This window comes from Poecilia reticulata, chromosome 18 (genome assembly GCF_904066995.2).
Source record: "Poecilia reticulata chromosome 18, P_reticulata-male-v2, whole genome shotgun sequence".
NCBI classification, from domain to species: Eukaryota; Metazoa; Chordata; class Actinopteri; order Cyprinodontiformes; family Poeciliidae; genus Poecilia; species Poecilia reticulata.
Window position 1 is genome coordinate 8,182,208 of NC_088847.1, and position 13,849 is coordinate 8,196,056.

General features: G+C 41.7%; 1 protein-coding gene across 3 annotated transcripts; it reads left to right on the forward strand.

The window, feature by feature from the left end:
* The first annotated feature begins 269 nt into the window (after positions 1 to 269).
* On the forward strand, positions 270 to 8,598 carry gpr185b (G protein-coupled receptor 185 b). 3 transcript variants are annotated; one of them, XM_008435320.3, is made up of 2 exons: positions 270 to 2,301; positions 4,111 to 8,598. In XM_008435320.3, the coding sequence occupies exons 1-2, from the start codon at positions 2,178 to 2,180 to the stop codon at positions 5,184 to 5,186; spliced, it is 1,200 nt and encodes a 399-aa protein (XP_008433542.1). In that variant the 5' UTR covers positions 270 to 2,177; the 3' UTR covers positions 5,187 to 8,598. The 3 variants fall into 3 exon arrangements, with proteins under 3 accessions (XP_008433542.1, XP_008433543.1, XP_081455675.1); XM_008435321.3 differs by having other exon boundaries at positions 278 to 2,146; XM_081599549.1 differs by lacking the exon at positions 270 to 2,301 and adding an exon at positions 2,775 to 3,005.
* Positions 8,599 to 13,849: the final 5,251 nt, after the last annotated feature.

Sequence of the window (13,849 nt, forward strand, 5' to 3'; positions counted from 1 at the left end):
AGTTTGTAACACCCGATATGGCAGATAAAATTTAGTAGCCACGTCAGACCAATTCCTGACCAGGACAGACCTCCATTGTGTGTCATTTGCAAAAGTCACTAAAATGTTCTCTGGCTCATAAAGTGTATGTACTTACACCATTCTTCACTTTTTTTCACAAAACTAGAAAAAAAAACATTTTATGTTTTATCCATTTGAATTAGCTAATTTGTACACAGATGAAAGTGTAAAACTTAAAAAGAAAAGTTCTCCAGAGACTTTCAAACTGGTAATTTGGAAAATACTAGCTGAAAAGGAACATCTATTTGAAAATTTGGTGGATGGATGAAAACATCACCATATACTAATGCTCCTGTTTATCGTCAAATTTTTCAACCTTGTGTTGTTTCAATGATACAGAACTGAAAAACATTTATCTTTCAGTTTTGTTGCTTCAGATGTTTCCCATGAGTTCTACCTTGTATGCCAGAGCACAGGCTGAGTATATCAGTCTTTCACATCACCTAAAAAAACAAAATAAAAAAAAAAGTACATTAATAAATGAACTCTTACATAATGTTCAAACTTTGCCTCAAACCACCATGCAGTCAGGGTGACATACCACTAGACCCTGTTGATGCAAATTCAGCACATACCAAGGATCAAATTAGAAGCACTGTCTCCCATTTAGTTGTCCAATTGTAACTAATGTATAGCCTGGTAAATCCAGCCCCTCGTTCTACGCTTCGCTTTGCATAGATGCTCTGGGCTCTCGGCTATCGAGAAACGATTGCTTCCTGGAGATGGGGACTCTGATGAAGTTTTAAATTTTACCCACTGGCTAATGTTTGACCGTACTGCGCCAGTTTGACATTATGAAGCTTACTGGTAATTGCCTGCATTGTTAACAATCCCCCACTGGCTCGAAGCCTCGTTCGTAGAGGCGGCTTTTAAAGTCGAGTCAATATTTGTAGGCGTGGTCAACAACTGAATGATTTTGTTTATTTCCTCCGCTGTCACTGCTAAAACTACAGGCGGACTACAATTGTAAAACAGCAAATGAAATTGACGTCATCGTTCACAACTTGTTCTGAATGGCCTGTAAATTCTACTTCAGGAATTTATTTCAATGGGAGAAAGCTACGACAGAGCAGTGAAGAGATCAGAATCAAATGGGATTGGCATTCACCTTATTTTGCTTTTTCGTATAAACACTCAACTTTATTTCTATCATATCCCATACTGTCTACTTCACTTGGAATTTGTCCAACAGTAAAAACAAAACTTTTATTTTCATAGAACTGCAAATACATTTAGGCAGAAAGGGGTTTTAAGCAGGACAAAAACACATAAAAGCAGGATAACAATGATTCACTCCCATAACTCTGATGCAAGCAGCATAAAAGCAGAACATAAAGGCCACAGAGGAAGCAATGCGTGCTTGTGATGAGTGGCAGGCCCCTGGCTGCTCAGACGCCTGGTGACACCACGTATGGAACCAGCCCGCGAAAAGGCAACGCGTGCATGCGCATCCGTGCGCCCCCCTGAGTTGATGCAGTGGGATATCCAGGCAGCTCCGAGGTTGCATAATGTAAGCATCATCCCTCCACTATGGCGGATAGAAGTACTGTTAGCTGCTGTATGTCCTGGTTTTTACACGTGTTGGGGGGGAAATAATTGAGATGTATTGTGTTCCCCCGTTGTTTTTGAGTCAAATTCACGCGCACTTTCCTGTGAGTCAATCACGACTTTCCCCTCTTTGTTCGTAACGACAGCAAAGTTAACCGGCTCGCCGTTTTAGAGGATGAGCAAAGTTGTTTGGCTAAGGTGAGTGAGAGAGAGAGTGAGTGATTCACACGCCGACCATGCAGACGGTGACTGTAGCAAGCGGAGACTTCTGACGTCAGACCAGGAGAATGACACGCGCGTCCAATAAGGGGCCGAGGATGAGCAGCGCGAGGACGGAGCTTGCCGAAGAGAAGGCTAATAACCATGCCAACCGAAGAATATAGCGCGCGCTGCTGACTGGGGGGGGGGAACCAGAAAAAAGGGGGGAGAAAGACAAGGGGGAAACCCTGAAAGAAGACACAACAGTCGCTCAAAGGAGGAGAAAGGAGCAGCAGAGGCATCCCGGTTCCTTCAAAGGGAAGAAAAGGACGAGGAGCTGGTACATTTTTTATTCCTTTCCCCATCGTGGCATGGTTTCCCCTTTATTCCCACTTTCTCTCCAGCATCTCCCCCTCCTCCTCTCCATCCTTCCCCGCATGCCCCCTCTCGCTGGCTCAGGGACCGCACTGCTGCAGCTGAGTGAAACGGTTCAAGGTAGACTTTTTTTTTTTCTTCACACTTTCTCTCCATAAACACACACACGCGCGCGCGCGCGCACGCACGCGGACAGAATGGCGTTTTGTTTTGGTGCATGCTAATTAGCTCCGGCCGTTCCCGCGGGGAACGAACCCCGCCGCCACAGAGAGCACGCGAGGCGTACGGCGGTGGCTGTGGTGACCTTCCCTTGGCCGTTTGCAGTCATTGATGTTGTCGGCGCGTGCACGTCTTCCGCGCGTGAGTGGAGGCTCATGAAAGAGGAGTGGGCAAGGGGTGTGTGGAGGAAATTGAGTTGGCGAGGGAGGAGAGTGGAGGGGGGGGGGCGGCAGAGGTGGGAAGTGTGTGAGAGCTGTTTTTTTTTTTTACCTTTTTTTTTATGAATGAAACTCAACACTCGCACTCGCTGCTCTAAAATTAGCGCGGCTGCAGCATGTGATGTGGATCAGAATCCGAAATTATTATTATTATTTTTATTATTATTTTATTTTTTTTGTGGGGACGGGGGGGGAGGCAAACCGCGCACACGCTTCTCCGCGCGCTCACGTCCACGCCGCCGGTGAATAGAACAGCAGCTACAGCGCTGCGCCGTGCCCCGGGACGTCATGCACCATTTTTGGAGATGCTCTAAAAATAGAATGAGGTGAAGACGGTTCGGACTGTAAGAAAAACTAGAACCTTGGACTCTGTTCCGCATCTGACAGGTAGGGATTGCGATGCGTTAAGGCTTTAAATGGCGCAGAGTGGGGGGCTTAATTGTGTTGCCTGTGTCATGTTCCCTTCAAGCCGAAATGGAAGGAATACCTCTATCCCTGTGTGAGTAAGTGTGTGTGTGTGTGTGTGTGTGGGGGGGAGTGGGGGGTTGTATGTGTGTGTGAAAGAGAGTGTCTACACCTGCTGTTTTGGTGTTGTAAAAAAAAAAAAAGCCTGTCAGGAGTGGGAGTGGGTGCTGGACTGTGTGGGTGCTTAAGGGTCAAGTAGATGCTTGTTTTCATGAATGAATATTCGGGTGGGTAGAAATGACTGTTTTGTTTATCTGTTTATTAGGGATGTGATCATACATCCTGCTCATTAGGTGAGACGGTTCTTAATATTCCGTTTGCAGGATGATATTTTAGCTCTCTTGGATTTTTTTCCTTTCGGTTTTCCTAAATAGAGTAAATGTATCACGAACACACACACACACACACACACAAAACGTAATTACTGTGGAAAATTTCTATACAAGCCTGACTGGTTTGTGTAATTCAAAGGTGATGCTAAGAAAGTGTTAAAAATAAGTATGTTTTTTTTTGTTTTTAAAAATGGAAGAAAGATTTCATAGATCAGAAACTTGGGGCTACTACTATGTTGCTTCACAATGTAAATTTGAACAAGGCAGGTTGACTTCAACCCGCCTCGCAGCATCTGTCCTGTTGGAATACACACAAGTAGCAAAAAGGCATCTACATTTTGCAAGAGGAAGCTTACTTGACAGGTAATACAGTGGTGCTCTAATATTACAAGATCTCACGTCAAAAGCTCTTGTTATCTCTTCTCTTCATACAAAATAGTTAATAATGCATTTTCTTGTTTTTCTCCCTTTTTGCCTATTTTTCATTCCCACAACATATTTTCTTCATCTTCCTCACAAAATGCTAATTGAAAGGATCATATTACCATCACACTTTACAAACGTGCTCCGTTCGCTGATTTATGATTTAATGAACTGTGCTTTTCAATCTTGTTTTCATTTTTCATTCTTTTGCCATTGAACTTACATACTTCTACCTCCCTCCTTCCTTCCTGTTTGTCTCTTGTGTCCTCCAGCTATGGTTCTCACCCTGGCTGCCACCGCAGCAGCCATGAGCAGCGGCGGTGGCAACGGCTTCAACACTTCCTCCCCCCTCGACCCATTCGACTCCTCAACCTCTTGGAGCGTAAGCGAGGATCCCTCCAACTCTTCTTCAGAGCCCTTTTTGAGAACTCTGACTCCGGACCTCCAGCCGGCTTCCACTGCTGGCACCGTGCAGGAAGTCAGCCCTTGGGATATTGCGTTGTGCGTAACGGGGACTCTCATCTCCTGCGAGAACGCCTTGGTCATCGCCGTGCTGTTCTACACGCCGACACTTCGCGCACCCATGTTCATCCTGATCGGATCACTAGCCGTGTCAGATCTTCTGGCTGGTCTGGGCCTCATCTTAAACTTTGTCTTCACCTATTTGATCGACGACTCAGTGGAATTTGTGACATTGCTGTCGGTCGGACTTCTCATCTCGGCCTTCTCCGCATCTGTCTTTAATATCCTCGCCATTACGGTTGACCGCTACCTGTCGCTGTATAACGCCCTAACCTACCACACCGAGCGGACCGTCACTTTCACTTACATGATGGTGGTTTTTATCTGGGTGACGTGCGTCACTCTGGGCCTGCTGCCGGCACTCGGATGGAACTGCTTCAAAGACCAGTCTACGTGCAGCATCTGTCGCCCAGTCACCAAAAACAATGCGGTGGCGCTCGCCGTCACCTTCCTCCTCGTCTTTGCCCTCATGATGCAGCTGTACCTTCAGATCTGCAAAATCGCATTCCGCCACGCTCAGCAGATTGCGGTGCAACATCAGTTCATGGCCATCTCCACCACCAAAGGGGTCTCCACGTTGTCGGCCATCCTGTGTGCCTTCGGGGCGTGCTGGCTGCCATTCGCCATGTACTCCATTGTGGCCGACTCCAGCTACCCCATGATATACACCTACGCCACCGTCCTCCCGGCCACCTGCTGCTCCGTGATCAACCCTGTCATCTATGCTTTCCGAAACCCAGATATCCAGAAGTCTCTGTGGATGGCTTGCTGTGGGTGCGTCCCATCCAACCTCTCCTTAAGACCCAGGACTTCCAGTGACGTGTAGCAAGAAAGGCTAGGGGGTCTAGGACGATGCAAGACGAAGAGTCGGGGTAAAAGGATCGAGAGTTTGGCGTGAGAAAGGCAAGAAGGCTTTGCTCTCCTCCTCGCATCAGGGCTGGAAAGCTGATGACAAACGCTGAGCTGGCCACAGTCGAAGAGGCACCGACAGATGACTGAGAGGAGGCATGGTCAAAAAAAGAAGGAGCTAATAAAGTCCACGTTTGTAGCCTGGAGAACAACCAACTGCAGGAAGTAAGCAGCAGGAAACCAACTGCAAAATCCCGATTAAAGGTATCTCTTAAAACTCTCTCCTTCTTTGGTGAATGAGAGAAGTGAAGCCCCTCATGAGTAGCATATGTGTGAAGGTGAAATTTTGGTTGAGGGAAAAAAAATTGTACTAAATCTCCAGAGGACGCTCTGGATGGTTATGCAATCAGGAAGGATGCTTAAAATACTGTACATCTCTTCACTCAAGTGTTTGAAATCAAGTGCTGTGTGGATAAAAATACAATGAGCTAAATATACAAAAATGAATGACTTTCAACATTCTCAATGAGCTATATTTGTAGTCGTCTCTTGAAAAATTACAAAAAAAACTGCTCTACGTCAGCCATGTTCCCTTTATTAGAAGCAGATTAGGTAGTTTAAAAGAGTGCAGCAAAAATTAGCTCTGTAATTTCCCCATTACTTTCTAAGCCCATTTTAAATTTACCCAATGCCAACATCCCAGCCTTCTGTCCTCAAACGTTCAGCAAAATGAAAAAAATCTAACCATTAAGTGAACTGATAAATAGGGAAATTTTAGGGAGGGATTACTAAATTTAGACCTGGCATGTGTTGTCCTTGGCGTCATGACATCAAACCTGCTCGGCATCTGAGGAAAAATAGGCTTCTCAGGCTGCTGCTGGGCTGTGACTACAAAGCAGAGAGCTGAATTCAGCACCAAGGACAGCTCACTGCAGAGCGCCGCTACCCTGGGAAATGCTCTCGGCTGTGGTGGTGGTGGTGCTGGGTGGGGGCGCGGCGGGAGGGGGGTCTGCAAAAGTAGGCTATGCTGTTCTTTACACCATCTTGCTAAGGATCGGGAGATGGAGATGGGGCCTAAAGAACAATTCCATTTGATTGCATTAGGTCGACTCAAAATATGGATCAGAAAAGTCGTTCACAGAACCGCATAGAACAAAACTGTCGTCTCGTTTGACGTCATTGGGCTGCTTTTGTTCAAAACAGAAAAACTACACACCTTTGTGTTTTTACTCTAACTTTAGCAGACATTGAAAAACACTCACTAAATTAAGCACTTGTTTGCAAAGGCTTATTGTGCACAATTGTTATACTTTTAATCTGCACTTTGTAGACAAATGTAATAATCCGATATGAGCAGGTTAACTAGTAGGACTATCTGCTCTGTAGCACTCTCAGTCAGCCGTTAACCAGACCACAGCTGGTAGCTTACCAGCTGTGGTTCTTAAAGAGCGTAACATGTATAAGACTAAGGGTTTCCCTCAGTGTATTTTAAGCCTGGCGGGCCACCAGGCTTTACTTGTGCCCCCACCAGGCTTAGCATTGTTAATTTATCTTAGGTTTTATTAAATTATTGCCTTTTTTAAGACTTTGTAGTTGGTGTTTAGGTATTAATCTTCCAGTCTTACAAAAATGCATAACTATCAAGTAATATTTTCAAATTTCCTGTCAACTTTAAACACTTTTTAACTCAAAAACATGGCAGCCGGCTGGATAACAGTCCTATGGTCCTGAGCAACGGGGCTTAGCAAGTTTTCTGGGGAAACAGTGAAGACTGACAGGTTACGGTTAAATTGACAGTTTTTTCCTCTGTTGTATTATAAGCCTGGCAGGCCACCAGGCTTTACTTGCCTCCCCCACCAGACTGAGCATTGTTTGTTTATTTTAAATAGGGTTTTTTTTTATATACACTGGTAACAGTGACAGTAAAGACAGATTAAGCTAGGTTTGTAGTGGCTGCATTGGTCTCACGCTATAATTTCCAAATTATGACGCCTGCTCATCCACCTCTGAATTTTTTAAAACTGACACACAAAAAGACGGTGGGCTCCTACCAACGGGCTTTGTAGATTTCCTGGGAGAACCCTGTATGTTTCCAAAAATGTGTCTTTCTTCTAAATGAGGGGGGGGAAAAGTGAGTGCCTTCTTTCAGCTGGCTGATCAGCAGTGCGCAGTAGCAGATGAGGAAAGCATTGCTTTATTCTACGCTCCAATCTCATCAAGACGACTTTGAACTGCAGGAATCAAATCACTGGAAATTGTACCGATTTGGAATCTGCACCTTTTTAAAACATCTGGGTCAGCCGGTTCATGCCCACCGGGAACTCCCGTGTTTATCGCCAATCTCCAAACGGCCGTTTACCCAAAGCAGCGCTAAACTCAAGTGCTCTAGATTGCTTCGGTTTGTGCTGCCGTATGACTTCCATCTCAATTCCCCAGCTTGCAGCATGTCAGCAGCAGCCGGATTTGCTCTCGCCCCGCCCCGAAGAAGCAGCTGCAGCTCTGGCCCGGAGCCCCTCTGAAGGCTCGGCGGGTTAATGAGAAGCCAGAGAGAAGAGGTGACGTGGCGTGAAATAGAAACGCCAGGCGAGATGTACTTTAACGCAGCCTTGAGTCACACAACTACACAGCTCTCTTCCACCGGAGGTTGGCAGGTATATTTCCAACTGAAAAGGCATCGCTCAAGTTTAATCCAGTTATTAACATCTCTGCACCAGAGAGATGATGTTCAGAGAAGGAACTAAAGAGGTGATCATTTCCAACCCTTTGTCTGCATTTAAATGATCTGCATAGATAGCTTTCTCTCTCTCGTGTTCCTCTGCACAACCTCAGAGAGAGTTACGATGACTAAGCTACTGGCATCCAGCTAATATAGGTGTGTGGGAGGTGTGCTGGCTTTGGGAAAATCTATATGGGCTGTAGATTCAAACTAAAAGTTTAGCGACAGAAAAAATAGCTGTTTTTGCAACAACAGGGAGTTTACTTTGAATTTAGTGCTTTCTACCAAATATGTTGCAGGAGATGAAAGCAAAAATCCAACAGTTGAAAAAGGCACATAATAGAAGCAGTTAGCTTTTGTTATTTTCTGTGTTGTATATGAAAACTTTTAAAAGAAGCATTTTCTACGTTTCTTGGCAGGAAAAGTACAATCAGTTGTTTTTGCAGCCGTTGTTAGCAAAACAACAGCTGCACAATTTTCTGTCAAAGACAGAATCATTTATTTGTGTCTTATTTCTTTTGGCTTTTTTTCGCTTTTGGTATTATATGGAGCAAAATATACTTTGCAATAAAGTCCAGCTGCATTTTGCTGTGTACAAAAAGCCACAATGAAGATGTAGAGAAAAAGAAATGTGGTCAGCTTAGAAATGTAGCTGAAAAAAAAACGCAAATAATTTTGACTTCATATTGGGATTTAAAAGGAAACGATCTGAATGGATGGCTGTGTATCCAAACTACTAAATGTTTGAAACAAAAATCTAAAAACATTGTATAAGGTGAACCCATCTATCAAAGAAGCTTTGACCACCTCTCTTTTGTACTCTCTTTTGATGGTACTGCCTAATGGTTAATCACTAGCATCAATAATTAGGTAAAATACATTCAATTATCCAGAGGCTTGAGACTGGTGTAATAGTTTGGTACTGTGGAGAGTAAAGTCAAAGTAAAATCAGTTCAATCCATTTTACATTAAAAGTGGATGCAAACATGTCCTTTGCACATCATATTTATTTAAGGTTTTGTCAAAAACAAGCCTAAGCATTTGTTTTTGGAAATGCTAGATGGGACATACAGGGCTATGATGAATTTGGAAATTATTAAGGTTTGTACTGCTTCTGTACCGGATTTGGTCTGATATCTAAAAGGTGCCCAATAAGACTGCTGCCTGAAGCTTTAAACGGTGGCTGAAAAGAAACAAAAAGATATGGGCCGGATTTGAGTTTGTGTTTTATTTTAGCCAGAAAGCTTAGCCACAAGATTCCCATCATTACTGTTGGTTGAAATCATCTCTAGAAAATAAAAAATGGCTGTATTATTTTGGGTCTCACATTGCTTTTAGCGATATGCTAATGCTAACCTAGCATAGCTTAGTTTTTAGGTGAAACTTTTTAATCTTAATGTATTGGCGACAGCAGAAATATATGCATAGTTATTCATAAACAAGTACAAAGTTTGGACTTTTACCATGTGGAGAAAATTGCTTTGAGAAATTTTGCAGCTAGCTACTGATGGCCAGTTTTTTGGATAATTTTCCCAAAGGGGTTGGTTAAAGAAGTTATCTTTCAGAGATTTGTTATTTATGTTGAAGCACAACCAATGTGCAAATATAACTCAAGGCTTTGACTTCCAACTGGCAGTTTTTCCTAGCTTAAAAATATATATATTTTGGTTTCTTTTTTATAGAAAAAATGTAAAAACAAAATAAGAAAGATTAAGCTAAATATTCTGGCCAACATTGTACTCCTAATTCACCCAGTTTATCGCATTTTGACATTCAAAAACCTGTTAAAAAAACCTTTGCTTTCTTACTAGCTAAAAAGCTACCGCTCTCAAAGCTAACCGATATAGTTTCCACTGGACTGCAAATCAAAATTTAAGTAAACTATTTGGAAAAATGATCAAGATGTTTTAGTGATACGCCACAAATTTGACAGATGTCCATGTTCCAAATATATTTTAGAAAATCATTGTTCTTTTACCTATTAGTATCAAAGTAGCGATATATTTAGGAATATATAGAAAGTTAACTAAATCTCCACAGACATGTCTTGGACGTAAAGTAATGAATGTTCTTGCTTACTACAGAAACCAAACTTGATGAATGTCTTTAATTAATACAAAAAGACTGTTTGTTGGTGTAATCAAATTGTTCACTAATTTGATCAAAAGAATACAGTACAGTCATTTTCTTCTTTAAAGAGGTCAAAAGATTTGAGCTGGAGTTCTCTACTTTTTTTTTTAGCTTCACATTCAGGCTTTGGTTTTTTCAAACCAAAATGTTTTTAGACCAAGTTGTGTTTGCTGTGTTTTTAACAAACGGCAGTGTTTTCTCTGGCAGTGTTGGCTTGAGCCACAGTATGTAAGAATTCACAAGGATAAAATGAATCCAAAGTGAAGAATTGATCCAACTCTGCTGGAAATCGTAAAAACCACATAGAGAAACCTCGAGCCAGGAGTTTGATGAAGTTATTTCCGACGTTTATCAGCTGAAGCAGCTGACAGCATGAGTAGCATTCATGGTTTTGTTTTAACTTTGTTTTAAGATGATGCTCATGGTCCCATCTGGCACGTCCAGCAGTTAAAAATACTCATCTGTGAATATGGCACTAACTCAACCATTCCTGGGGACGGGAGTGAAGCGACCACTCACTGTGTGTGTGTAGGTGTGTGTGTCTGCTGTCCTGTATGTTCTCCACCAAGAAGCATAGCCAATTGTAAGGAACCATAACTCAACTAACTCTCACTGTAAACACAAACACTCGCTGAATGGGTCTGTCCGATGCTACGCCCGACTATAATTGTTTTGCTTTTTTATTGTTATTTTTTTAAATGAAACTGTTCAAGTGAGTGTGTGTTATTCTTTCTTATGCAAGGCTGTACAGAAATGTATATTTTTGTAATGTTTATCATCAGGGCATGAGTTCCAAGATATGCTCGCTGCTGTGCGTGTGTGAACGTTTCTTCCTCTTCTTACGTTTTCTTCCTATTTATAAATGTTTACCGTTTCCTTTTTGAAGGGAAAAAAATGTATTGAATATGCTGAAAAAGTGCCATATTTTATTTATTTATTTATTTTTACTTAATCTAGTGTCCTACTTTTGGTTCCTGTACACACATTTTTGTTCAAAGGTGATTCTCGTAGCAGAATCTGTCATTGCTGATCTGTGGAAAAAAAGAGCAACAACAAAATCTCAACACAGCAGCTAAAAGTGGAAGGATCCAAAAAGATGAAAAGAGTGTGGTATTTAAAAAAGCGCTCTTGTGAGGCATGACTGATCACTACGCAGAGCAAACAGAATAAAAACCTTCTGAACTGCAGTGCTGTGAAGATGTGTTTGCCCCTTTACAGATTTCTTCCGTTTTACCATTTTGAGATCATCAAACTAAACTGCATATCACTGAATTATAGCTTAAATAAATAAAGTTAACAAATGATGATTTCATTGACACAAGGAAAGCTGCTATCCAAAACAACCTGTGAAAATTTAAATGCCACAGTTCATAAACCTGGTTTAACTTTAGTTGCTACAGCCAGGCATGATTACTTCCAGACTGGAAAGATTCAAAATTGGTGATATCAATTTTGACTTACCCATGTTTTCTGACTCTAAACTTTTAAACAATGCCCACATAATTTTCTAAAAGTTGCAGCATCTCTGCTACCAAAACAATGCATCAGGTGTGGGAATAAAGTGCAGTTAAATTGCATCTATTGGGCCAAATGTATTATTATGAACAGAGTGAATGTATTTCACTAGATATTTTACCAAATATCACATCAGTATGCTGCATATACCGATATTATGAAAGCACTTTACACATGTAAAGTGCTCATGATTTAATATATATCTATTACTGTTAAGTACAAATCCTGAGAGTGGATGTTTTCCACATATTATTTTTCCAGATGGCTCTCTCAAGAGTAACTTTTATCAAGAGAGCCATTGGGAAAAATTATATGCGGAAAACGTTGACTCTGGTCTACCGTATTTAAAGACAGAGACTGAGCAAAAATGGCAGCCAAAGGAAAGATCTACGACAAAACAACAACAACAACAACAATGCTGACCATACAGAACTCTGTCTGTTTGCCCAAAAACATCTTGGTGATCCCAAGGATTTTCTGGAAATTTTGTTTGGGCCGATGAGATAAAAGCAGAACTTTGTGGAAAACATGACCATCATTGCCACAGTGTGATGGTCTGGGGTTGTTCTTCCTCAAGATCTAGATGACTGTCTATATTTGGTAGAATCATGAATTAGACACTTGCAGAAAATCCCCAGTGTGACCAAATTAAGATAAACCTGCAGATGACTAGGACACAGTTACAAAGCAAACAGCAAAGTAAAAAAAAAAAAAAAGGCAATTCTGTAAGGGGACAAAAACTTTTTCACAGTCCTGTGGGTTGTTGTGCTGCGACTCTGACTTTCATTCACAAAGTGCAGCGATGTGACCATAAAACGACAGGGAGGCAGGGAGACGGGAGCCAAAGTACGTCACAGAGTCTTGTTTCGAGTGACGTCATTTTGTCTGAGTCGTGTCTGAGGAAGCAGGTCGTTTCAAAGACATCCCCATCTTCTCCTCCTCCTCTCCTCATTTTTAATCATCCCCGTCCCAAACATGCATCCTTCTCTGCTCTGAACTTCATCGTCCTACGAAACAAAATGACACCATTTTCTCTCCTTCTGGGTAACTTCAACTTTCCATCTTTTATCCTCTTTGCGTTTCTTTTTACTTGCCGAACATTTTTGCTCGCTTCCGCCTGCAGGAAGCCAGCCTGTCAGGTGTGCTCTAAAAATAGTTTCTTCCATAGAGGAAAAAAAAGAAAAGAAGCTGCCGAAAAATTGAGAAAAAGGAGGGGAAGGAATTAAGCAAATCAGCGTAGAAAGAGCTTTTTTTTTCTTTTACCTCATGCAAAGTTTCATTCTTCCCATCTGTCTTTTCCTCAAGAACAAAGTCACACATATATATTTCTCTCTTTCTATCCTTCATTTTGAGCCTTCCCTCTTTTTTTTCCCCATGAGCACAAGCATTTACATCACAGTTTTTAATCAGCAGGGTCAGGCTACCGTATTTACGCGAGTGCGTACCGCAAATAAACCATCTGCAACCCTCGATTATGGAAACACTTCAGGCAAGCAGAGATTGTTAATAAAAAAAAGTTAAAAAAAAAAACATTACAGAGCTAATTTTCTATCAGACCAAATATGGCCTTCATAGAAAAAAAAACATTGTTTTATGCATCAATGTTGTAGGCTTGGATGAGAGGCTAGTAAAGCATCTCTCTTTACTATTGGGTAATGATACTGTGATGTCATAGACCTGATAAAGTGTCCGTGAATCATGTGAGGTGTGTATTTAATTTATTTTTTTAAATATAATTACTGTTTTTGTTCTTTTTTGTTTTTCGGTTCTCTCAAGTTTGTGTTGTGACACGATTGATAAAAAAGTACAAATGCACTTTATAAGATGGACATGTTACACATTGCACTTGTAAATGTCGAATGTAAAACTACGAAAAGAAAGATTTATTTTTTAATATTGTAAATAAATAAGAGAAAGTGGGGGGAAAAAATGACAAAAAAAGAGGGTTGAGAAATATTTGCCAAATAAACTACAAACAACGAAAGAAAACCAAAAAAAAAAGTTGTTTTTTCTTTGTGTGTGCAGGTTGTTGACGTCAGCCGGTGTGTTTGTAGGAGTGAGCTCGTGTGACATTAGCTTCCCGTGGGTGTTGCTACGAGTGTTTATGTGGGAAGGGGGGTGTTTGCCTGTGAGTCAGCGCTGCAGGGTCACTGTAGTGTGAACCAAAATGTGCCGGGTAAAAAACAAAACAAAAGGACGAAAGAGATGCTGCTGAATTATTAAAACCAATCCCGGTTGCATAACAGCAAAAGGTGTAAGACGGAGGCAGAATGACGAGG

Bases quoted from the DNA above. Each gene is read 5' to 3' on its own strand.
- gpr185b (XM_008435320.3), top strand. From the start codon at position 2,178: ATGGTTTCCCCTTTATTCCCACTTTCTCTCCAGCATCTCCCCCTCCTC. The intron at 2,302-4,110 runs GTAGACTTTTTT...TGTGTCCTCCAG, and splicing joins GCTGAGTGAAACGGTTCAAG to CTATGGTTCTCACCCTGGCT.